We start from the raw sequence: 25627 nt of genomic DNA, 5'->3' as shown, positions 1-25627 counted from the left end.
TAGGACAGTTCAGGGCTGCAGAGAAAACGGGTTTAGTTTCACTAATTAAGAATATGTTCACATTTAAAATGTCTTATGGAAATAAAACAATAGATCTTGGCTGTGCTATATTAGGCTACGTCCACACTAGCCCGGATAGATTTGAAAACTGCGTTTTCGTCTGAAAACGCTCAGCGTCCACACTAGCGTTTTCAGTCGTTTTCACTGAGTTGCGTGTCCACATTGAAACGGCCCAAAAAGCTTACGTTCCAGTCCTGTGCATGCGCAAAAGCGAGTGAGAATTAAAGAATTTGAAGAAAAGCTATCTGGAGCATGTACAGACTGATATTAATCTTTAATAGGGCTGTCAAAATTGAGAGCAATTAAAACAACTGGTCAAAGGAGTTTGCAAAGAAAAGCGTCTGGACTTCTTAAAGTTGCTTGAAGAGCAACTTTAAGAAGTCCAGACGCTTTTCTTTGCAAACTCCTTTGACTACGATGACCTGGATGACTGAGAACCTTCACAGACAATTAAAACAACTGCCATATAATGTCCTCCGCTATCTTGTTTAATTGGTCACATGACTGCATCACATGACTAAAATGCGTCATCGTTTTAGAAAGTCTGTTTTCGAGTGTCCACACTGCGCCGGGGTAGCTCCGTTTTGAAATGTATGCATTTTAGAGAGCGTTTTCCCTTGAGGAAAACGCCGTGTCAGTGTGGACGGGAGGCCAAAACGGAGAGAAAACGATGCGTTTTCAAACGAAAACGCATTTGTGTGGACGTAGCCTTAGTAGCTGCTAAAGTAGCCACAGAGCCACAGTGGAAAGTTTGCCTTATTCCAACTTCATTCCCTGGATTTTTTTTCATTGTCAGGACGAGAAGCACTCACAACATGAAGTCCTGCTCCCAACATGGCTGACTGCCACGGACAGCGATGGTTGTGCTCTTAACATTCTGCACCTTCAGGGTCACGTATGTGTTGAATTTCTCTGCGAAAATGAACAGATTCAAACATCGGTCTCGATGACCCCAGTGTTTTACAATCAACAGCTTCATGCAGTACATCCGTGACACAACTCACCTTGTGGTCCATCAAGCTTGCCTTTTTTCACTGTGAACAAATTGAGAAAAGAAAAAGGAAATTAGCCTGTCAGTTTTTTTTTGTGTATTTTTTAAGAGATCATATTCCATCATCGGATCTCAAAGGCTTCAGGCCTGTGCTTGCAGTGCAAGCCTCTGCCTGTAGCTCATGTGCATCAAAGTATGGTTGCTTGGTGACTGACAGTAGTCTGGCATTTTACAGAGAAAGTGTGGGGTCTACAACTAAACTTTGCTCTTTGAGCAGATGCCAGGCTCTCAATATGAAAGACTACATCCGTTCAGCAGGAGACGTCAGGGTCTCTGAGTGACTTGTTGGATGGACAGATGGCCTGAACGATACACGTGTGTTTTCCATCATGCCTGTCAACACAGGCTGATGGATAAAACACTGAACAGTTCTGCAGTTTATCGTACACAATAGACAAATCGCTGCTGAGGTGCCACAGCCAGTTTCTCCATGCAGGGTCCACTGGAGGTACCAAAATGACTTTTAAAACCACAGTGACGTCAAAAGCTTATTCATTATTCATTTAGTCTTGCACCCTGCCGATTCCCATCATCCCCATGTTCAAGAGTGAAGTATTAATATTCAGCGGACTGGTATTTAATCCCTGATGATTGCTTCTTTTCACTGATGTTAGGTTTAAAGAAAGAAATACAGGCTACGGTACTTAAAATCTATCTAATGGAAATTCAGCAACATGCACGTGCGAATGGATGTAAAGAAGAATTTCTTTGTATTGCACAACTCACTAATATAGAGGAGAAAAGTAAATTAAAAAAAGGCAGAAAATACAGTTTCAAATGTGATGATGGCAAAGAAACACACTGAGTCATTTTCTTAGTCAGTGACAGCAGAGCAGGCACGATAATCATTGTGGAAAAATTGGCTTCTAAAAATAGCATCACCCCAGGAAACCCCTGGGATCACTCTTATCACTTAAGTATTATTCAGATTCAAGAAACCGGTGCCGGAGTAGGAAGTGTCGTGAAGCATGTGTTCTTAACCAACATCAAAGTAAAGTCTCCTTCCTGATATTTTAGCTGCTGACAAGGCAGTTGTGCCAAAGGGGTGAGGAAGGTTCATTGCACTGAACATGCATTCGACAAAGACGAGTTCAAAATGGGTACTTTGCTTTTAAGTAGGCAGTAATTGACAGATGCACCTTCGGCTGCACCCTTGCCAGCAGTCTCTCTCTCTCACATATACAGTCCTCTCCTCACCAGCCATCGGGCCTCTCTCCCTCTCTCTCAGTCAATCACTCGCTCCTACAAGCTCCCCCTGCCATGTGGTGAGTGTGCACGTGTGTTCCCTTTCTATCTCTTTCTCTTGTGCTCCATTAATCTCTCTGTGGAGCCGGATGCAGGCAGAGTGAGCTGCATCCCCAACACTAAAAATAACCACTTCAGTGTGACAGGGGTGGGGGGGTGCTGGAAAGTGGAGAGGTGTGTGTGTGTGTGTAAGAGCTGGGGGAAGAGGGGTGGGGTGGTGGAGGGGTTACTTGCTCACAGGCATGAGACTAAACCAACACTGCTGTAGCTAGTTACCGCTGCGGTGTGGGTGAAAAATAAAGAGAGTTACATATTTTGTGCAAAACCTCCACAGAAAATGTTGAGTTGGTGCCACAGTGATTACAGGATTTCATTTTCTCTTTCTTCACTTGGGAAAATTGGACAAATACTTTTACTCGTGCCCTGGTTCAGAGGAGCTAAAGGGGCTTTTTATTTCATGAGGTTTTCCAATCAAACGCTTTCAAAGAGCCTACACTTCAGAGCCATTATACTGACACCAGCAACAGCAATATAAACCTGTAGTACTGAAGAGGGAGCGCACAGAAGGAAATTACAAATATTATAATTAAAAAAGAAAAGAACACTGATTGAATGGTCATTCATTAAAAAAAAACAAACAGCTTGCAAGTCTAAAATAATTGGTGATTAAAGCTCATCCCTGTTTTCTAAATAATATTCAGTCACAGTGACCTCAGTGCAACTAGAAGTTGATGGTCTATTAATAATGTTAACTAGTGTATAAGGTCTAAGTAGTCACTAATGTCTACCACAGGCTTTCAAGGTGGCTATAATTGAACCAGTACTTAAAAGCTTTTACTTGAGCCAGCCGTCTTAGCCTTTAGACCTACAAAAGAGTGGCTGTAAAACAGAGGGGTGATCATGTGCAGTATAATAGTATAACTGAAGAGTTTCAATCAGTTTGCAGAATTCATCTTAACACTGAAGAAGCACTGGTGACAGTTACGAATGACCTTCTTAGGGCCGATGGCTGATAGTGGACTAATTTTTGTGTTTCTGCTGTTAGCCCTCATTTGATACAGTTGAGTGTAAGATTTTAAGAAATGTATATGTAAATGGGGAGTCTTCTTCACATATGAAAGTTAGTCATGGAGTTCCACAGGGTTCTGTGCTGGGACCAATTCTATTTACATTATACCTGCCTCCCTTAAGCAATGCTAACAGAAAACACAGAATACATATTCATTGCTATGCAGATGATCTTCAGCTTTATTTATCTATGAAGCCAGATGACATTAAACTACATAAAGGGGTGGTTGCTCTGCAATTTTCTTCTCCCAAACCCAAAAAACTGAGGCTGCTATATTTGGCCCTAATAGCCTTAGAAACCAGAAACCAGTATCTGTCAGTATCTGGTCAGACACAATGTTTTAGGCCAAGTAATACTGTGATCATCAAAAATGCTGCAGTGAGACTGATGACAGCAACAAGAGAGTGAGAGAGGGCATATTTCTATTTTCTTTTAGAATTGAATTTAGTAGTATTGTATAGTATCTTGAAGACCTCATAGCACAATATTATCCTTAAAGAGTGATTCACTCTCAGACTGCAGGCTTACTTGTGGTTCCTAAAGTTTCTAAAAGTAGAATGGGAGGCTGAGCCTTCAGCTTTTTTCTGTCTTCTGTGGAACCAGCTCCCAGTTTGGATTCAGCAGAGACACCCTCTCTGCTTTAAAGGTTAGAATAAAACCTTTCCTTAATGTTTAAGTTTACAGTTAGAGCTGGATCAGGTGAATTAACCAACCTGTAGTTATGCTGTTATAAGTTTAGACAGCTGCAGCACTTCATCTGATACACTGAGCACTTCTTCTCCACTGACCTCTCTTTTACTCCCCACGCGTTTACATATGCCTGCAGCATGTCATTAAATTTGTGTCTTCTCTCCTTTAGTCCATGGTTTTTCACCTGTCTTCCTCTGCTCTCTTTTTCTTTTCTCTTCCTCCTCACACCCCCAACCAGTCATGCTTTTGTCTTCCCACCGTTGCAAAGTGCTAGCTCATAGGTTGTTTGATTGCTGGGGTTTTCTCCAGAATACTGTAGGGTTTTTATCTTACAGTAAACCTTACAGTATAATACCTGCAACAAGAATTAGAGTGCCATTATGCTAAATGCGTGGAGAGCACAACTGCCAGTCAGCCGTTTAAAGATTATATATAGCATATACAGGAAAGAGTATCTACAGCCTAAGCATTGTTATCAACAGAATGTGAATGCTTCATTATAACTGTTGCACATACTTCCAGTAATAAAAAATTGGCCTTCGCTGTCATCTTTTTTTTTGCTATGATTGCTCCTGATCTTTATTACAGTAACATAGCAGTGTTTTTGAGACAGTAAAAGACAAATGTAGTCAAGGTTTGTATGGTGCTAAATTATACAGTTATGCTAATGAGCGCATGTGCCATGGCTCACTCATTTATAGAGCTATAATGCCTTGCATCTTGCTACAAAGCGTGACAGTAAGGATGGCTGCCATCTACTTACTCAGCTTTTGTAGCACAGTCCATCATTTCACAGACCAGATCTAACATCATGAGACACACACACATCTCAGCAGGCAAACTGTGTGACTGCTGCAGTCCAGCATGACAGTCCATACTGTTCATCCCATAATTCTCTATTCTTCTCACATCCACCATGAAAGGAAGAACATAGTATCAATATTAACCTAGCTGCAGGCCTATTACAGTGTGTTTAGAAGCTAATGAAAAAATGCCAGCAGAGACCTAAAATACCATTGGGGTTGCTATGCCAACAAAGCTTCAGGACATAAAGGGACCACCAACGAGCCTGAATCTCAATCCTGACATCTGTGCAATCAGCTCCAGCACTGGTGTCAGCAGCAAAGCAGCCTCTTTGCGAACACTAAGAGCCTGTTCTAACCTCTTGTTAAATCTGAGGAAGACGCTTGAGGAAATCCCGTTTTTCATCTTTTCTTCACTAACCCTTAAAACACAAAACTTATCAAGCCTTTCAGAACTGGAAATGCACCAAAACTCTGGAGAGATTCTCTGCATAGCACATATTTGATCCTAAGCATTAGAAGTATTAAAAAGTTATAAAACATATTTGTAATAACAGGAAAACTATCAATTCAACGAGAAGTAAAAGGAGCAGCAGTATCCAGGAAGTGGATCACAACAGGTAGAGATGTGCACAGTTTCAGCATGCATTCATATAGATAGATATTAGATTACATAAACTTGTGGTTCTCCCACAGCTGTAGCTGCAATTATAATGCCATCTCTAAAGAAGCCAGTTCTTTGGATATGTTGTAAAGACATTGTTGTAAAAAACATGAGAAAGTTTTTGTTGTTGGGAGGGAGAGCAGAAAAACTTTTAAAAACTCTTCAGAAAATGTCATTTTAAGCACAAATCTCCTCACACATGACATAAACTTTGAGTTCCTTATGTAGGGGGAAAAGGAGCTGCTCACCCCCAAATTCACTCTCCAAATTTTAGCACAAGCAGACTATCCAGTTTCCAACTGAAAAGTTACTTGGGTAAATTTGTATTTACGAACAAGGGATTTACATTTCATCAGTTAAAAAAGAAATAATGTATTAATAAATGAAGATCTGAAGTCGACTACCTTTCCTCATACAAAATGCCTGAAATGAAGCCCCAAACCACCCCAAGCAACATTAGTTTACACATGTGACTTCCTGTAAATGCTGCAAAGGTTTTACAGCAACAGAGTGACAGCTGAGGTTTTATCGATACCTCACTGACAGCCTTTACATCTAAACACCAGATTTCTATTTTTACAAACATCATAGACAATATTAAAGACTCTACTGAATAAGTGCATTTAATGACCCTGTGGGTCTTTACATAACAGGAAACAATTGGAAAATCTCGCAATGTTTAAGGACGGATTGGGAGAAATGGAAATTTTATAGCATTGCAATGAGTCACGTGGTTAGGGGAAATCGTAATGTAAAGAAACCCAGCAGCCTAACGGAACACGCCTTTTTGCAGAGCGTATTTACGTGTGGAAACTGAGAGAGGGATCCATTCGACATATTTAATCAAAATGCTATCACCTTTTATAAAATAAAGAATAAAACACTCCTTACAGGGACGAGCAGAGTGGATATCATCTTGCTTTACTATGTCTGACAGTAGCTGCCAGAAGCATACGCCTACTACATAAATCGATCCGGTTGTAGCAATGCCAGCTTTTGTAAAAAAAAGAGAAAAGAAAAAAAAAAAAAGCAAAGGAAAAAAAGAGGCTGGACCGTTAGCATGGACAGCAAGAGGATTGCAAGATTTCTGTATATATTTTAGCGAAAAAATTCAAACTAATATGCAGGTGATGGGAAATATTGCCTCATAAATTGCTATTTGCATCGAATGATCATTTAACAGCCCAGATTTTTTCCGTAATGTTATCTGCAGGAGGTGGCTACTGTAAAAGTATCACCAGCAATCCTCCAAAAGCTGTAAAGATACTACTGGAGCTATGGAAACTGCTCACATCAGCAGGTCAAGGAAACGGACAGCAAGTCAAGCCAGCGCACGGACTGTTAGTTTTTCTCTTACCTCCAACACACAGCAATGACATCTCTTATTTGCGCCTTTAGTACAGGATCCAGCTTCTTCGCCAGCTTCCTAACTGGCAGAGCTAATCTGTGCAGTATACAGTCCGGGGATGAATGGCTGGGCGGGAGATGGAGCAGCCTGCCGTCACCAGCGAGCAGGACCAGAGCCCGACAGGATTCGCTACAGCTGATCAAAATGAAAGTTTTCACAGTTGCAGGGTGAACGCCAGCTCCGCCGTCCTGTCGCTCTGGTTTGAATGAGCTGACTGCTTATATCTGAGACTCTTTCACCCCTTCGCTCTCAGCTCTCCGGTCCCCAACACACAGCCATCTTGTTCAGCTTCAGCACCACCGCTGCGTGGACAGCTCCTGGCAGTGACGTAAGAGCGCGTGGTGGTGGTGTGTAAAGGTGGGGTAGGGGGAGGGGGGAGTGAAATCCCCGATTATTAACTTCTAACTTCACACTTTGGACATTTTTGGAAAAATACAGTAATGTGCAGACCACTCGAGTCTCCCTTCATTTCTTTATATTGGGCTTGGGGGGAAAAAAGAAAAGAAATATGTGCAGCAATTTATTTAAATATCCGCAACTATTCCTAATATGGAAATTCGGTATGTAAGACAGAGTTTGACCACTTCTAATGAGATTGAAAGTCAATATTTGGATGTTGGCTGATTTTGGTTCCCACGCTACTTCAATAATGCTGAGGTCCAGGCTCTGGGGGACAATCCATGACTGATAGTGTTCCACTGTGGGTTTTAATCTAGGCATGGATTAAAACTGCACTGGGAGTGTGTTTGGGATCACTGTCATGCTGAAAAATGAAGCCGATCACATGTTTTCCAGATGGTATTGCATGGTGAATCAAACTATGGCAATTTGGATTCATCACTCCATCAGACCTGTTGGCACAAATTTATTTTCAGTCCAGTTCTTGTATATTTTGGCACACCTCAGCCTTCCCTCCCTGTTTCCTTTCCTTAAGAATGCCTTCTTCCTTCCACTGAGACCGTTTCAGATGAGACTTCAGTGAACAGTAGATGGATCGGCTGAAGGTCCAGATGCACATCTCAGATCCTGTGTCAGGTTTTTGCTGGAAGTTTTTTAAGGACTTTTAGATTCTGTTCATCCGATGTAGATTTAAACCTGGCACTTTTTCCATGTATATACTACAACGATTTTTAATTAGACACTGCACATCATGCTGAGATGTGCCAAGTTTTTGGCTAATAGGAGTTTGTGAATCACCTAGTTGATGAAAAAACACTTTTTTAAATATTTTTCATAGATTCAGCTGAAGAAATGAAGACCTGTTGCTTTTGCAGCAGGCAGACGGACTAAGAAAGACAAGGACTGGACTGAGAGTGAGTGAAAAAGCAGCCAATGCCCAAAAACTTTAAAACTTTTCCTCTAGAAAGGCTGGAGTTGCATTGCTCAAAGCACTTTTAAAAATGTCAAAAACATCTGCTGCCTATGAAGCAAAACATAAAGAAATGAAGGGTGACTCAAAACATTTGCAAATACATTCATTTATATTAATTAGCATCACCTATACTATTACTAATGGCAAATAGTGAAGAAAAAGTGTAAACAGTAACACATTCATCTGACCAGATTTTTCATAAAGTTGAATTTCTTTGACAAAGTCAAGGCTCACAGCAGAAAATGGAAATCGGTGCCCTTTCCGCAATTGCCTGCATTATACAATCAGCCGCAGATGCTTATAGGTTTTCTAAAACCTTCCCCTTTGTGTGCAGACAAATGGATTCAGTAATCCTTTGATTTGTCTGGGCACATGAAAAGCCTTGCATTGTTAAAGTCGGCTTGTAGAAGAATGTAAACATGGGTTGGCTTTGGCCTTCCTGTATTTAGGTATCATTACTGTGCTCTCCCTTTCTGGTAATGGGACTCCCCTGCTGCTGACTGGTCTGCCGTCTCTGCACTCTGGTTAAAAATCAAATCCACGTCACTTTCAAAGACCTCTCTGAGTGCTGTTCTTTTCCAGAGTACAGCCTTCCTACAAATTACGTGGTTATAACTCCATTCTCAGAAACTCCCTGCAGATTTCAAATCAAATAAAACTTTTATGGACTGCCAAATGTCTTGCTACACAGCCCGAGAGCATACAATCACTTGTTCAAACCAGCACAGATGGATTGTGTATTTCTGGACTGGAAGTAGAAGAGACTTTGTTGTGCTGGTGAGCTTAACACAGAAAAGATAAATATGCTTTATTCTTCCAGCTCCACAGTAAATATACCCATCATCATCTTTTCTAAATCCACATGTTCAATTTTGTGATTTGTATAGATGACTGTATCTAAGAGTTCACAATCGAAGCAGCGTTTTTATGAATTACTCATTTGAAAAATTGACAGATATGTGACACACACACTCACCCCTTTGTCATGACATCTATGACGTTAGTAAATATTGATCGTTTCAGGAAGAACTGGGCATTCCAGTGTCAGATGAACTGTGGGAGGAAGGCCTGGTCTTCCTAACATCACAAATTTAGTATTCAGCCAAAGTGTAGTGAGGCAGCATTTGGCCACGACGACAGCACAGTTGTCTCTTCCGTCCATCAAAACTGTCTCCAGTGCCTCCGTGTTTCAGCAGGTGGCTTAACAAGGGGCTCTTTATCGGTAAGATGGGAACAGTAAAGAAAATTCATCAAATACTTCAAGATGGGCTGGGAGATGGTTTTGACGGTGCTTGATTATACCTCACTATATAACTGTGAAACAATATTCTGGGACTTCCAGAATCTGTTTTTCTGTCCACGTGAATACTCCTGACAGAAGGGACTGTCGTCTATTTCACCTATTTTTAGTTACTTATATTGATTGGCAGTGTTAGACTGCTATTGGTAGGTCTGGATATAAATCCCATGTGTTTCCGTTACATTACATAATGTCACTGGGAGTTCTCATCATTTTGTGTTTATTTTAAATCATAAAACAGCTAAACCAAAACAGACTTTTTTCCCCTCTCCTCTGCCATTAATAGTTTGAGATTTCAAAATTTCAGAGGTGCAAAAAAACCATCCACTTTAAGAAGGTAGTGATTAGGTAAGTTGATTTAGTGTGCCTGACTGGAAGCACATCAGCTGTTTGTGACCAACTTTGCAGCATGCAGAAAAATCTAAATACCAGAAATGATGACGTTTTTAAACCTTGGCATGACACTCGCAAAATATGAAGCACGCCTCAGTGAAGCTAGTCCAGGATTCAGCTACTGTTGCTGTAACCGTGTGTGGGCCCACATCTCCCTCTGCTGGGACACAGCATCCCCTGCATCATTACAGTTCCTCGTTTTACAGTCACTGAATTTAACAAAACCATGTCTAATTAGTTACCTGCTGTGGGGTCTACCTCTGCCGGTGTGACGTGCTGTTTTGTTATTTGTTTTAAACATGAGGCTGTGCACTTTAAAAAATTATGTCAACAATAAATGTGCATAAATTCTCCATTTTCAGAATGGTTTAATGAACATCTGGAAAAATACAAATATTCAGTTTTCTGACAACATGGCAAACAAACTGTCCATTTCAGAACCTGACATTATCAATAGAAATTCCACCATGCATACTCACCCCTTTCCAGTTTTTAAAAATAAGTACCTATGCATCCCTCCGCCAAACACACGCCACAAATCATTTACAGTAAACTGATAATTAGGCTTGCTGTACACGCCATGTACCTGTAGATAACTACACAATAAGGGGAAGGTGACTCCCAAAAGACTTAATTAAGGCAGCTCAGAAAGTAAAATGACATTTTATTTGATGACATTTATGAATTGTAAAGCCCCCTCAACCCTGCTGCACAGACTTACATTCACAAAATGTATGTGTGGGAATACACACGTCCACACATATTCATAAACTATAGGCATGCAGACATGGATTATGTGTGTTGTTCTGAAGTACCTGTTCCTATCTACATGCTCTGCTGATTGGCAATGATTTGACCTAAAAGCACCAAGCCTCTCGCGTGTCCGTGATCCAAGACTGGGTGTGTCTCTGTCTGCAGCCTCCTCATAACTTCTCACTGGCAAGGAAATAAAAACATGTCGTTAGAGACAAGATATAAAGCAAAACGATAAAATGGAGACCCTGGACACGTGCAATTTTTGCACCAATATAACACCGAACATTACAGTGTTTTGCATTTGTTTACAAATAGTAATGCACATATCATAAAGCGTGCTTCATTTTTGATGGAAAATAATATAGTAACCAGTAAATGTTGAGCCCTACACAGTAGTTCTGGAGGCATTTCAAACACAACCACCTCTGAAGGTAAAAGTAATTAGTTATATTTATAATGTAGACAAATATGTTTAATAACAGCGCACGTGAGTCTAAGTAATGGTTCGAAAATTTAAAAACTGGTTTGTTCACTTTCTTGATGAGAAAACTGACACCATTCATGCCTGTGCAGTAAATACATACCTAGTGACAACAGTGCTGCACCAAGCCTTTAAAGAAGCGTCCATGCAAGAAGCGACTAGCGCCAATTTAGTGAAGCAGAGAAAGTCAACTTCACTTCAAGAGATAAAGGGTGTGACCCGAAATGAATAAACTAAAGGTAAACATACGACAGGCAACCAGAGCCTAAAATGTTTGCTAACAACTAACGAGGTGTAAAAGCGAATTGCTACCTGTGCAGGCGTCCCTTAATGCTACGGTTACACCAGGAAAACAGTGGTTGGAGACAGCAGAATGACTACAATTAGTGCAACCGTGTCCAATGAACTTGTAATCTTGTTGGTTCGAAGTCAGGGATCAGGTCTGCATCACTTGCAATCAGTTTTTGTCTTCAAAGCAACTTTGGAGCACCTAGAAAAGTTGCTTTGAAGATGGCAACAGACTGCAAACGATTGCAGACACAGTCAGGGATAAAACTTTTGAGATCACGTTAGCAATTCGATCCGATCTGTGATAATACACTACTAAATTGGCAAAAATCGCGAATCTGTTGCTGTTGCAGACTGACTGAGTAGCACCGACTCAGATGGTTTGGAGACAGGTTGCCTCCCACCAGGTGACCTGTTCTGTCACCTCGAGATCGAAAGTGGTCACCCAGATGTTTTATGGTGGGGAATGCTCAACATTTGGGTCAACAGTTGGTCAAATGTGTACAGTTCAATGCAATCACCAGGCAACCACCAGCTTTTCCTAGTTGCAAAGGAGGTTGTCTTATGTTTGCTCTTGTATGACTGAGCAATAAGGCTGACCAAGTAACAAATAACATTTTGTTTGTTTGTATGTATAAAACCCAAAGCAGGTAACCAGCTTTTGGACGTAGCTTCATATTTTTGACACGAACACCTGTGTCGCCACAGGAGGGAGTGTGAGAAAAAGCTCTGGTGTGGCATCTGTGACAAAAACAGGATGTGATAAGCCAAAGTGTTGAGCTGTTGTCAAATGTGTTTGGCAGCATTAAACACTCAACGCTGCACCTGAGCTGGCATTAACAAAGACCAGACCACTAACTGGGAAAGAAAAACTGATGGTGTTACACCCAGTCTGAGTCCATCACACTGAATTTTAAGTGCAAAGACTTATCAAACTCAGGTATAACCTTTTGCTTTTGCAGAGAACCAGTGTTTGGCAAGCGAATAGATATATCTCTTGGAAGACGACACAGAGTATCTGTTTGCTCCATTACAGCTCCCAGTGTTCTATTTTCAATTTTCCACCCTATCAGTCTGAGTATGGGATATAATAATTAGATTACCTGTCCAGGTGAGATAGGACCTCACAAAGCTGGGTAAGCAGGGCACGGTGTTTATGAGGGTTGCCCTCGAGTACTCCACTGAGACGACTCAGGTATGAATCCAGATTTCCAAGAGATGCTGTCTCCCCAGTACCTGTTCAGGATAAATACAGAACTGCAAATGTTTAATTTTGATAATTTCATACGAGACTCTAATATGTATAAACTAAACCTTGCTGTTGCTATAGCCACATGTTTAAAAGTCAGGAAAAAAGAGAGATTCAATAACAGCAGCATTATCTAATATTTTGCCCCCCTACTGCATTTCCCTTCATGAGTCTGACCCAAACAATGCTGACCTGGCAAGGGCACCGATGAGAGACTGTTGACCAGTGTGTGCTTAATGGCCATCAAGTGTTGCTGGAGAGCCTGGGTACGTTTCTCATCTTGCCCCAATTCAGCCTCCAGGCGCTCTTTAGCATTGTACATATCCTTAATGTGCCGCTGCAGCACTGCATTCTGCTCCTCAAACTCAATGTTGGCCTTACGGAGGCGTCGCAACTCTGCCTCTCGAGCTGAACGCAGAGAATAAAAATAAAAAGAGTTTGACGGGGTTGGAAGTTTATGCGAGAATGTCCGATTACCTAACAGAGCAACGGCACAGTTCTGTCTTAACACTACTAGTCAGGCGCTGTCAGTTCCTCTGTTACCTTTGTTCTGATCGAGGAACTCTTCGGTGAAAATAGGAATGTCAAATCTGTTTGAGAGGTCAGAAGCCTAAAACAGAAAGAGTCAGCAAATAGACAACTGACGGGAAAGTGACACTGAAGAAAACAGTAATAGCTGATTAGAGCGTCACCTACCTTTGTTAAGGATGATCCTGAACTAGTGCCAATGACTGCAGATGGTGTGTCTTCTGAAAAAAAGTGTATGTGCATTACATACAGCTCACATAAGACAGAGCAACTCTAAAGCAGTAAGCAGAGGCAAGCTGTTACCTTTTTTGATCCTCTTGTCTTGTATTTTAGCACTGGTGATCTGATAGGCCTCAGTCTGCTGATATTCCTTCAGTTCCTGGGCATACTGCATCTTTTCTCGTTCCGCCTCATCCAGATAACGCTGTTGGTATACGAAATATGTTCAAATACAACAACACCGTCTGCAAAACATCACTAAATATCCAGCTGATGAAGTTATTTCGTGTTATATTGAATAATCTGCATGTGCATGGGACACTTTTAAAAGCTACCTGTTTGTCCATCGGAGCTAATCGTGTCCACTCTGCTCCGAGTCTCTTGGTGATTTCTGGGAAAGGTAAATCAGGGTATCTGGCCCGCATGTGTTCTCGCCGTTCATTCAGAAAGCGCACATATCCTGTAACAGGTGCCTTGGGACCATTTGGCAGCACCTTCTTCCTTTTCTTTCCCTTCGGCCAGCCTCTTTTCTTGGGCTGGAGATGGATGAAACAACAGTCTCAGAAAGGCAGGGACAGTCTAATCTAACTCCTCCTCAATCAGGAGACAAACCCTGATGCAGCTAGTGACTGCCTTAATAATCAGCTAAGATCCACTGTCTCTAAAAAAAGAACATGGCAGCAGGGCTCAGGATTGCAAATATAGATCTGAACAAACCACAAGACTTCTGGAACTATGCCATTTGGACCGATGAGACCCAGCCAGAGGTGTTTGTCCATAAAACACAACAACACATTTGGTGCATATCAGCACAAACACCTCAAAACATCTGTAAAGCATGGCAGAGGAAGGGTAATGATTTGGTTTGTTTTACAGTCAATGAGTCAACCATTGACTCCTCTGTATATTAAACTGGGTCATGAAAAAAAAGTCAATGATCCCAAGCACAGCAGCAAACCTTCAACAGAATGGCTGAAAAAAGAAGCATGGTGCTGCAATGGCCCAGTTAAAGCCCACATCTCAAGAGTGTGCAAAAACAAGTGATGGAAGAGACAGAAAAGCACTCCATCAAGACCCTGCTGGCAGACTAATGAGTCACAGTGTGTCCTTAGTTTCAGGACCCTCCATGGAGTCCAAAAACTTTTTTTTTAAACTTGAGTGTACCTGCTGAAGCAAAGTATTTAACCAAATATGAACACCCTTATTTTCCCAATTAAAAGATTTGAATGAAATTGACTGCATCAAATCCAGTCCACTTTGGTCAGCTGCAGCGGTGCTCACCTCTTCTGGGGGTTGATCCGCTGTCTGTGAAGCTTTGGGCTGCTGTGATGCATCACTCTGCTCTTGTTTGATCCCTCCCATGATCTCTGTCCGTGCAGCTGACTCTCAGAATAAAAACGTGTTTATCCGTTAGAGAGTAATTCCGTGGGGAGAAATCTGTGCAGAATTAGAAGGTTTAAGTAGTGTACAAAATATGTTTACTAGCATCGATTATAATTAACTATTTCCCCACAATAACGCCGATTTTCAAGCTAACCTGACTGCTAGCAGTTCAGTGTGGCTAACGTTAACTGGTCGCAGCTCTCACACACGCACATACACACACACACAACGGGCAGAAATCTACACAATAAAAGATAATCCACACCGCCCACCCTTCCGGTGGAAAAAATGAAAATCAGGCACTCCTAAAAGTAGAAGTGTTTCTTCACCACGGAAAATTATAGATTTTTACAAATATATTTCTACTTTTTGGATTTTATTACTCACCCGATAATGAATCCCTCGGCCAAACAGGAAGAACAGCCTGCCTGTCTCCTGATTGGTCGATGGGGAGACTCGTGATTGGTTGGCTGGTCGAATACTCCCCCCTCACCCCCCCGTTTCCACCCAGAACCAGTATGCACCGCACTCTCCCCCTGCCATCAGATCAGGTAGAATAAATACAAAGGCAGGGTTTTAAACATGTTATGAATTTTTAAAGAGCTGTAAGAGCAGCACGTCATGGTGGAAAATAGAAGTAGTGACGTAAGACGCTCTGTAGTCGTGTAGATATGGTTGGAGTTGTGTAAGTCACGTACTTTTTTACAAAACAGCTTAACACAAGCAGTGTTTATCTTTATTTTCTACTCTACAGATCTCCTACATGATTACTTCTCTATTGCTGTGAGGCTGACAGTAAAAATGTTTTCCACTGTGGCTCTTAGTTCAGGGTCGCCTAAACCGAAGCACTCACCACTATGTGACACACATCAGTCAGACATGCGCACAACGTGGCCACAGGATTTTTTCGGACTTTTTTATTTTAAGTCTTCACCGGAAGTTCGTTTGCTATTCGCTATTTGGGCTTCTTTTCAGCTGCTGGTCGTGCTTTCCACGTCTGTTGTAAAATCCATCACGTGCTTTGGTGTCCTCTGGTGGTCATAGTATGTAACTACTGGCGTGTGCACATACAGGAAAGGTGGTTTTCAACCTCTGTTACAAAATCCTGCTTGAAGCAAGTCTGGCAACTCGACAGCCATCTTGACAAGCCTCCGGGGACCTGTTTAGGCAGTTATTTTAAAGTTTTAAGTTTTTTAAGCATTCTCGTGGATACCACAGCATGAAAATCCGCTGCAGCATCTGATGAAGAAAACCTAACTCGAACTTTGATGCTTTAAAGATCTTTTTTTTTTTGCTTGGCATCTTTGCTGTTGTGCAATTCTCTCCCAAATTTGTTTTCTAAAAACTTTCTCTCTCTCGCTTGTTGAAATATTAAGTTTACTTCTTAATAGAAATAATAATTTGGCATATAATCATAACAACCTGCCCCATATCCCTTAAGAAAACGCAGGGAAATGTACTTGAATTGAATTAATCAATGTGAAAAACACTCTTTCTACTTTTCGTGGTGTTGGTCAAGGAAATAGGTCAGATTTTTTATTTAATTAAAATGCCATGAAGCCGTGCATGTGAAGTGCAGCACCCTCTTCAGTCATTCGTGATTTATCTTTGTTGAGGTTGTTCATCACTAATTCAAAGATGATGTGGGACACAAATTTATTTAATAGCAACTATGTTCCAAGCAGAAATCGTAAACGGTCACCAGCTGGCATTAGAGTGCTTACCAAGATATTCCTTATTTTGGTTCAAAACACATCAAACTACTTTTTTGACAGTTTATAAAAACCATATAACAGATTTTTAACATTGTTTTTCCTTTAAGCGTTTAAGTTCTCTTTTTTACTCACTGACTGAACAGAGATTCAATGGAAGATTACTAAAACTGTGTACTTTACAGTTTCAGATGCAGAGATGCCCCATTAAATTCACCAAAATCAGTCAATGATTCAATTGTTTTTTTGTTTTGTTTTACTCTTGTGCTCTTTAAATATCAAACATCCTGAGACTTAACTGGCAAACCTCCTTCTTGTGCATCCATATTAGATTTTTTGCAGCCAAATAAGGCTTTAGGTCAGTCAGCCTGCAGTGTTTGAATGACTTAAGACCCATTCATACTTTTCTAATACGCCTTCAAAAACATAAGTCACAGGACTTAGAAAACAGATAATGTCCAGTGTTGCATCAAGCCTCACAGAGTAGTTTAAGGCAGGAAGTCTTACAAATGACAGGTTTTCAAACTAAGCCCCGCCCCACTGAACGCCCTGGGTGTGGCCGTTATGCAGTGCTGGAAATGCAGGAAAGCCACTTTGCTCCTGCTGCAACAGATGAATACATCCATGTGACATGTGAGTTGGAGAACTCATGTCCACCAGACTATAACCAGAGCAGGCAAATCTCTGTACCAAACTATATAGGTTATATACTATTAAACTGTATGCCAATATTTGTGTATTAGGCTTGAAGAGACATTAACTAGATTTCAAAGTTCTAAACTGCAGTACAATAAAATAAAACAGTTAACAAAATGCTCATGGATGTACACACCCACCCACCAGTCTTTTTAATCTTCAGAGTATAAACTGTCATCACTTTATCCTATTAGACATGTGGAGTGCTGCACATTAACTAATGTTGTCTCTGGCCAATAAGTTTGTTTCAGCTCCCCAGTTTGATTTTTAGATTGTAGTCAAAAGTAAATATGTGCCAAATGAAATTGCTTTGAGGCATTGAGTAATCACATTTATGGGAATGGGATGGACCAACAACCAGAACACAGTGGCTTTAGCCACAGGTGTTGCTGGCAGCAGGGGTATATAGAAAAGAAAGAAAAAAGTACAGGCCAGGCTAAAAGCCAATGAAGAATAAGCATTCCAAATTCAACATTTTCACCAGATTTAGGAGTGGGCAAAACAAAAAACAAAGAAAACGACCCACACAATCATCCCCAATGAAGAAAGCAGCTTGATACATAAAAGTTTTTATTTTCTTTTATTTATCGTTTACAATTTTTGTAGTCATTTCTTAATTATTGTCGATCCTTTTGGCAAACATTAGTGCTCACTGTGTTCTGTACAGTCCGGTCCCACAACGTAGACTTAAATGTGTTGGGTATGGAGGAATGAGACAAGTGCCAAGAGGGGTGTCCAAGCTTTTACAATTTGTCCAGGTAGTTGTCCAAGGCTGGGACACCTTCTTTGAGACCTTTACGTTTACGTGTCTCAAGGACAACTATACCGGGCTTGGTTGTGGCATCCAGTGGGTTTCCAGGGAGGATCTGCCAATGGTCGAACACGCACTGTGGGAAGGCCTGGCCACCAGTGTTGGAACGCAGGTCAGCTGTGAAACCTGGTGACAGGAAGTATTATTTAATACCTCGTATACTCAGAGTATCACATGACTTGAAAAACACATTTTTCCCCCTGTTGGTCACCTCTAAATATAACACAGCTTCATATTCATTTTAAAATACAGAAAAAAAGCAAACTTTCACCTGGTGGTAATTTTTCAACTTGGGATTGAAACCTGAACATAAATTAAGCTTAGATGATGGTGTTGTTGTTTGACTCTTCAGAGCAAGAGGACTTACCGAATGACTCGTTGACAGGCAGGTAGGCCTTGATGACATACATAGGTGTTCCCATGACCCTGGACTCCTCGAACACATGACCACGCCTCCTGGTCAGCACACCGTAAATGCCACCCATTGCACCTTCAGGGCACTGTGGAGCAAACAGATAGTGAGTGGTACCGACTTCAGTTTGTTTAATGCTATCCAAGTGAGCTGTGATAATAATTCTACTAAATACTTGATAAGAGTAAAATCAGTGTTACTAAAATCCATTGTGCACTGAAAGGTGTGGTAAACTCGTTCAACAAGACTTAGAATTAAAGAGATTTACAAGGTTTAGCTGGCAGCAACCGTCAGCCCTGCAACTCAACCACTTAAACTGTATTATTAGAGACTCTGCTTTAGTCAAAGTTGGGTACTTACTAAGCAGTGAAATACTTCATCTCAGCTAATTTGATTCACTGAACCAGAATGCCAAACTTTTTTTTAAACCTTCTGGCTCCCTTTTAAACGTAGTAGTCTATCAAAGTGCTAACTGCACCAACACCGAAGTCCAAGTATTCCGTACTTCACCTTTTAATGACTTTAATAACTGTAGTATTTTTTATTTTACTGTCCCGTACAATCTATCTATACACACAAGCGTTGGATATAACTCTCCCTGTGCCATTTTCCACGAGCTACAAATTGGAAACTAAAACATCACAGGGGAAAACACTGACCTGGATCTCGACAAGGTAGACGGGCTCCATAATTCTGGGGTCAGCTGTGAGCTCACAAGCATACAGAGCTCTGCGGGCTGTGGGGATAATCTGGCCACCACCACGGTGAATAGCATCTGTATGCAGGGTCACATCATGGATGTCGAAGCGAATGGCACGCATGTTCTCTTCACAGAGGACACCCTGAACACATTCAAACACCACTTTTAAACAAATATCCACGAATCACTGGATACAACGTTTTTAAAATGCTCATATTACACTCACAAGTATACTCTCAATGCTCTTACCTCCTTGGCGGCCCACTGGAAACCAGCGACAACGCTGTCCTTGATCTCATTGAGGTACTGCACTCCCTTGGTAACGTCCACCAGCAGGTTGGGGCCAGTTCCATCAGGACCAAAGCACCAGATTTTTCTGGCCTCGCCGACGTCCCATTCGTACTTGTCAGCAAGGTAACGGGCACGGGCCTTGAGCTCCTGACGATTGGAAACGTCACCCTTCTCAATGTCTTCTGCCAGGCCTTCCTCGAAGGGACGGGCTTTCATGAACAGACGGTTGTGCTTGTTGGGTGACTTTGACAGACACATGATATCTGACTCTGCGCTGACTGTCTCTCTGTAGGACACCACAGGATCAGATTTCTGGAAAAAAGTGTTAATGCACAAATGTTTAGAGGGACATATCAAAATAACATCTAAATATCTCATCTCTGTCATATAAACCTTAAGATTAAGTGCAGTGCTCTTTTACTTAAATTCAATATATTACCTTGATTGGAATGCAGGCATGATCCTCCTCCAGATCCTTCAGACAGATCTCCAGGTGCAGCTCTCCAGCTCCAGCAACAATGTGCTCTCCAGACTCCTCAATGATGCACTGCACCATAGGATCAGACTTGGACAGACGCTTCAAACCCTCCACCAGCTTGGGCAGGTCAGCGGGATTTTTGGCCTCCACAGCAACTCTGACAACGGGGCTGACGCTGAACTTCATCACTCTCATGTTGTGTGCCTGGTCGTAGGTGGTGATGGTGCCTGTCTTGACAAGGAACTGGTCCACTCCAACCAGACCCACGATGTTACCACAAGGCACATCTTCAATTGGCTCGACGTAACGGCCCATCATCAGAATAGTCCTGGTAGAGATCAGAGCAGGACAAATCAGTTCTGGCCTACCTCACAAATTTATTGCCAATAATTAATTAAGATGATGCTGAAACCAACCTCTGAATTGGCTTCAAGTAGAGGTCGTCCTTCTTGCCAGGGACGAAGTTTGGTCCCATGATGCGTACCTTCAGGCCAGTGGACACAGACCCAGAGAACACACGACCAAATGCATAGAAGCGACCCTTGTCACTGGTGGGGACCATCTTTGAGATGTACATCATCAGGGGACCCTTGGGGTCGCAGTTCTTGATACCTAATGACCAGTTAGGGGGAAAAAAATAAATAAAATATTAACATTAACACGCAAAGCAATGTCAAGCTTAAAAATAATAATCCAACGACTAAAATTCTGGGTTATTTTAAGCAGGTGTTTCAAACAATGTCAACTGCTTTGTGCATGAGCAAATTTGAAATACATCAGCTGCATACCCATGGCAGCCTCGTCATCTCCAGGTCCTTCATAGAGGAGCTCACAACGGTACTTCTGGGCAGTGACAGGGGAAGGCAGGTGAATGGTGATCATTTGCAGAAGGGCTTCTCCAGCGGGCAGCCAGCGGCGCATGACAGCCTTCAGGAGAGGCTTACCCTCCTTATCCTTGTCCTCATTATCCAACTTGATGTCCATCTTCTGGATCAGTTTGGCAGCTTCATCCTTTCTGAAGTTCATGATGGCATCAAATACCTAGAGGGAAACCGTTTAGATTAGTTCAGTGCAATTTATTATGAACATGCTAGGACGTTAATAAAGCATCTGTGCCTGCTCAGGCTTAAGGTTGTCATCACTGATTAGTCAGGTCAAAGTGAAGAATGTTTGAGTCATCACATGCAGGCATACAAGGCAACTTTTATTCTGTCTAAGGCAGACTAACAAGTACATAAGGTAGGACCGCCAACGTTGCCATTTCTTCTTCCATTTAACCCTTTTTAAATACTTAAACATTATCAAAGGTTTCATACCTTGAAGATGGGATCCAGAACAAGAGCGCAGAAGGTGCGGGGGTACTTTTTGCCATCGGCTCCAATTGCGGACTTGACAAACTTTCCATTTGCTGTGTCATAGTACCTAGAAAAGAAAAAGTGTAATTAATCATTACAGATACACTAAAAACATTTAGATAACAGAAGCCACTGTTAATTTACTCTACTAAATTAGAATGTATAAAAGCAACCCCCCCCCAAAAAAAACAAAACAAAAAAAAAACCCACCCTGCGTAATTTCCCATCATAACCTTATGCTCAGAATTACACTTTAAACTCTGCACAATTCCCTCTGAAATGGTGTCTTTAAGAGAGCCCCCATGCACTCAATCTGACATCTGGACAGGCCCAAGCCCTCAACACTACAACTGAGGTTCTATGTATTAGAAACGCACCTATCACCCCACAGCTTCTTCATCATGTCTTCCACCTTCTTGCAGCGCTCAACAGGTGTCATCTGGGCGTTGCCCTTGGCGGCAAACTTGGCTGCATACATCTCAGCAAACTGCTTGAGGGTGAAAGCCCAGCCATGGAGTCCGGAGCCAAAGCCAACGGTGCCGAGGACTGGATCAACCTTGAAAGTGAGACAACAGTATATCAACAACTGTGCTGGAGTATTCAGACAAACGGACAAATCTTTGTTCCAATTAAAACGTTCAGACTGCTACGCACCATGATGTTACCCATAGGTCCATTTTCATCCTCGCCATAGGTGGAAATGATTACGTTGACAGACTCAACAATACGCTGGAAGGTCTGGTAAAGGTCTTCGGGTTCAAGCTGCAGCTCCAGCAAGGCACGGTCCATCTTGTTCATCATCAGGACTGGCTTAATGCGCTCACCAATAGCCTGACGGAGCACAGTCTCAGTCTGCACACAGACGCCTAGTAGGGACACATAATACGACAACTAATTGAAGAGCATGTAAAGTTATAAATCTTATTTCAGATAAGCAAAAAAAAAAAAGTATCAAGGACTGTGCTGGCACAAGTCTTCCTTTGGTGTGTGAGCATATTCTTAATGAATGGAAACAATTTACTCTCAGTTCTTTAGTCATGTTGACTGAAAACTTGTCCTGAAACCCAATGCCAATACTCGTCTCTCCTAACCAATCTAAACACAAACACTAAAGCAGGTCAGTTTTAAACAGCTGGGCTACAGGTACAAAAAATATATTCATACTGAACATGCGGTTCTACTACACCTAGCATCTTATTTTTTGTGGTCTTGGAACTGGCAGGTGAAAATGTTAAAAGCCCACAAATATTTGGTTTGGCTCTTACCAGACACGCAATCCACCACAACCAGGGCTCCATCAGTGACACGGAGAGCAGCAGTCACTTCAGAGGAGAAGTCAACGTGCCCTGGGGAATCGATCAAGTTGATCAAGAAACCAGAGCCATCCTTGGACTGCTTAATGAAGGCGGTGTCATTTTCACTCAGCTCGTAGTACAGGGAGATAGCTCTACAAGTTAAGACAAAACACTTGATTTTACCCCAAATTCTGTGCTCAACATAGCCCAACATACCACATAATGACCAAATACTACAATACATTGTACAGGTATTAAGAAAATTGAGCTCTATATGAAACTGATATGAGATTCTTTAATCCCAGCATATTTGTTGTCTTAAATTAAAAATTCTCACATCAATTAAAATGCAAGAAAAAATCCTTACGTTGACTTGATGGTAATGCAACGCTCCTGCTCATCTTTGCGGGTGTCTGTGAAACGGGTCTCTCCAGCACGAGCTGAGGCAATGATGCCAGCCTTTGACACCAGGGAATCTGTCAAAGTTGACTTTCCATGGTCCACGTGCGCAATCACGGACATGTTACGGATGTTGGCCTTCTTGTCCATGATGGCACGGATCTGGTCTACGGTGAAGTTCACCTGAAGGGACAGAGTCAAGATTAGACCATTCAACAGATGTCTGATTTTCTTGGCCCTAAGCTTTAAAATAAAAATAATTTAAGAAAGTGAGTTCAAAATACGATGTTGTGATTATTTTGATTCTCCTGTTAAGTGCAGCTGAGGTTAAAGGCATCATTTGTGACACCAAATAATGTGGGAGAAGATACTAAAGAAGAAGACAGGATAACGGTAAAAGTGCACCCCCTTTATGTCCGTTATTCTAAACAACAGGCTCTGTGGCTCACGCTTTGTGTAATTCTGCTTAGTATACACGGATCGTTCATTTGCTACACCTAACAATAACTGCGCCCTCAGCACTGTAAAAATGTTGCTTACATAAGGTAAACTCAGCTGTGCTGCACTTCCACCCTGGGCGTTGGGTGTCCGCCATCATCAAAGATGACGTTACTGTTGTCTACGTTTAGCTTAAAAAAGTATCCAAGTGGTCTGCCCCGGGTTTTATCCCAATGTCGATTTGAAACCATCATTTTTTAAAAAAGTATCACGTTACTTAAAAACACGTTGACAAAAAGCTGCTAAAACACAGACACCCGGCATAACGTCGGGCGTCAGCAGGCCACGTGTACAGACTTTGAATCCATGCTAAATGCTAACACTGACAGCGCCGACGTACCGGCAAATTATTCCTACAGATCAGAACGAGGTCAAGCTCACTTTTTAACCATTCTGCTTGACCCATTACGTTTTCAATTTTCAAAGGCCTACTCATATCTTGGTTCTGTGACATTTGTATGGCCATAAGTGACAATTTACTGGAACGACGGCTAACGATGCCGCAAAACGCAGTCGTTGTAAAGTTAGCCAACATTAGCGGTATACAATTTATCAATTTAACCTTTAAAAGAGTCGGGAGATAAACGTTAATTCCGCCACAGAGGCACTAACGTAGACAAATAGATATGTATGATTTAGCAACATTTTCAAACTGCCTTTGGTCAGCCTTCGCGGGCCTTGCAGGCCACCGGCAGATAACAAAATGGTTGCCATTTTGATCAGAGCACAGACCACACACTATTATGCAAGTAACAATACATCCTTACAATAGTCACATACTGAGCTTAATATTGACAGTGAGGAAAGTTTATGTGCCCAACAATTCATTACTCAGTTCAAAAAATAACAGCAACTCACCATTTTGACAGATGGTTTTGGATTCTCTTGGTGGAGAAAAGAGACAAGGAATTTTACACTGCCCACCTCACGAGGGCATAGGCAGGGAAGAGGGCGCTGACGTCAGAAAACAGTAATTTATACTGCCTGCGTCAGCCACATGCGTCATCACGTAATGGTGCATTCGATAAGTTAAAATCGGGCACTCGAACGTTCGTTCCATGCACAAAATAAAGGAAAACGTGGCTTAATTTCCAGCTGCTTCCGGGTGCTTTCATGCGATTTATATATTAACACGATAGTTTACATTTGGCTACAAAGGAAACACAGGACTGTCCAGTGTAACCATGCTCTAAACACAAACAAAAACACATCCAGAGATTTCGTCTTGTAGTGTAGCTCGATGACGGTGAAATATTTGCCTGCTTCACTAACAAGGTCAGCAGGAAAATAGAGTACCAGTCATAAAAAATACTAAATTTAGATATGTTAACAGGTAAAAATAAACAAATTAGCATAATCAACAATAAAAACAACATTGTTAAAAGTAAAAGTACCACAGGTCTCCAGTGAAGTCCTTACAATATGAAATACAACAGTGATAAAAATAAAGAAATAAAACATAAAGTTAGGTTAAAGAAATAAAAAAAGGGCAGCTATTGTGCAAAACAGCATCTCAAATGGCACTGGTAAATATATACAGTATAGAGACAGAGTATACACTAAAGACAGAGTTTTTAGAAATTATAGCTGAAGATAATGCTCTTAAAGGCAGAACAACATTTCCCAGAAAGGAGACAGTTAATACGATATCCTGTCTTTATCATTTTAATATAGAACATACTCTCGGTAAACTAATTTAAACGATGATTTATAATCTTTTGTCAATTATGGTTGATTGCCTTTGTGAATGGCTGGATGGTTAATTATTTCTTTTCCTTTAAAAAGATGGTCCATTAGATAAGCATTATTTTCTTGGCTGCCACCGAGATCCCCCCATTTTCCCGAGTTAAAACTTAAGAAAATATTAGAACATAATGTTCTAATATTTTAGGGCTGTGCAGTGTTATTATTTTGGATGTGGACCAGTCCTGTATTTGTTGGAGAAAAAAATGTTAAATAAAAGTTTAAAAAAAAAACCTTAAGAACCTTCTTAAGAACTTCATTCAAAATTATGAAATCCG

General features: G+C 41.4%; 3 protein-coding genes and 1 non-coding gene across 5 annotated transcripts in view; all 4 read right to left on the bottom strand.

The window, feature by feature from the left end:
* unc13a (unc-13 homolog A (C. elegans)) overlaps nt 1-7280 on the bottom strand; it is a 46023-nt gene extending 38743 nt beyond the window's left edge. The window contains exons 1-3 of the mRNA XM_063467425.1: nt 6940-7280; nt 1065-1094; nt 873-972 (exon numbers count right to left, since the gene is read on the bottom strand). Coding sequence (XP_063323495.1) covers nt 873-972; nt 1065-1094; nt 6940-6961 — 152 coding nt within the window. The 5' untranslated portion in view covers nt 6962-7280. The remainder of the gene's footprint in view (nt 1-872; nt 973-1064; nt 1095-6939) is intronic.
* Nucleotides 7281-10419: 3139 nt separating this feature from the next.
* hmg20b (high mobility group 20B) lies at nt 10420-15394 on the bottom strand. Of its 2 annotated transcripts, none has more exons than XM_063466305.1 (9): nt 15347-15394; nt 14858-15013; nt 13912-14112; nt 13661-13781; nt 13526-13575; nt 13373-13439; nt 13022-13237; nt 12684-12816; nt 10420-10991 (listed from the first exon to the last, which is right to left on the bottom strand). In XM_063466305.1, the coding sequence occupies exons 2-9, from the start codon at nt 14936-14938 to the stop codon at nt 10979-10981; spliced, it is 882 nt and encodes a 293-aa protein (XP_063322375.1). In that variant the 5' UTR covers nt 14939-15013; nt 15347-15394; the 3' UTR covers nt 10420-10978. The 2 variants fall into 2 exon arrangements, with proteins under 2 accessions (XP_063322375.1, XP_063322374.1); XM_063466304.1 differs by having other exon boundaries at nt 10421-10991; nt 13526-13578.
* Nucleotides 15395-17920: 2526 nt separating this feature from the next.
* Nucleotides 17921-24556, bottom strand: LOC134620111 (elongation factor 2b-like). The gene is made up of 13 exons (XM_063466055.1): nt 24465-24556; nt 23077-23291; nt 22680-22861; nt 22069-22280; nt 21792-21970; nt 21376-21481; nt 20848-21100; nt 20476-20671; nt 20021-20387; nt 19540-19893; nt 19250-19432; nt 18546-18678; nt 17921-18304 (listed from the first exon to the last, which is right to left on the bottom strand). The coding sequence occupies exons 1-13, from the start codon at nt 24465-24467 to the stop codon at nt 18111-18113; spliced, it is 2577 nt and encodes an 858-aa protein (XP_063322125.1). The 5' UTR covers nt 24468-24556; the 3' UTR covers nt 17921-18110.
* On the bottom strand, nt 21178-21245 carry LOC134621818 (small nucleolar RNA SNORD37). The gene has a single exon (XR_010092537.1). It is a non-coding gene; the product is annotated as a small nucleolar RNA SNORD37 (small nucleolar RNA).
* Nucleotides 24557-25627: the final 1071 nt, after the last annotated feature.

Source organism: Pelmatolapia mariae, linkage group LG23, assembly GCF_036321145.2.
Source record: "Pelmatolapia mariae isolate MD_Pm_ZW linkage group LG23, Pm_UMD_F_2, whole genome shotgun sequence".
NCBI classification, from domain to species: Eukaryota; Metazoa; Chordata; class Actinopteri; order Cichliformes; family Cichlidae; genus Pelmatolapia; species Pelmatolapia mariae.
Note: the sequence above shows the minus strand (reverse complement) of the source record. Positions and strands in the feature narration are given on the sequence as shown.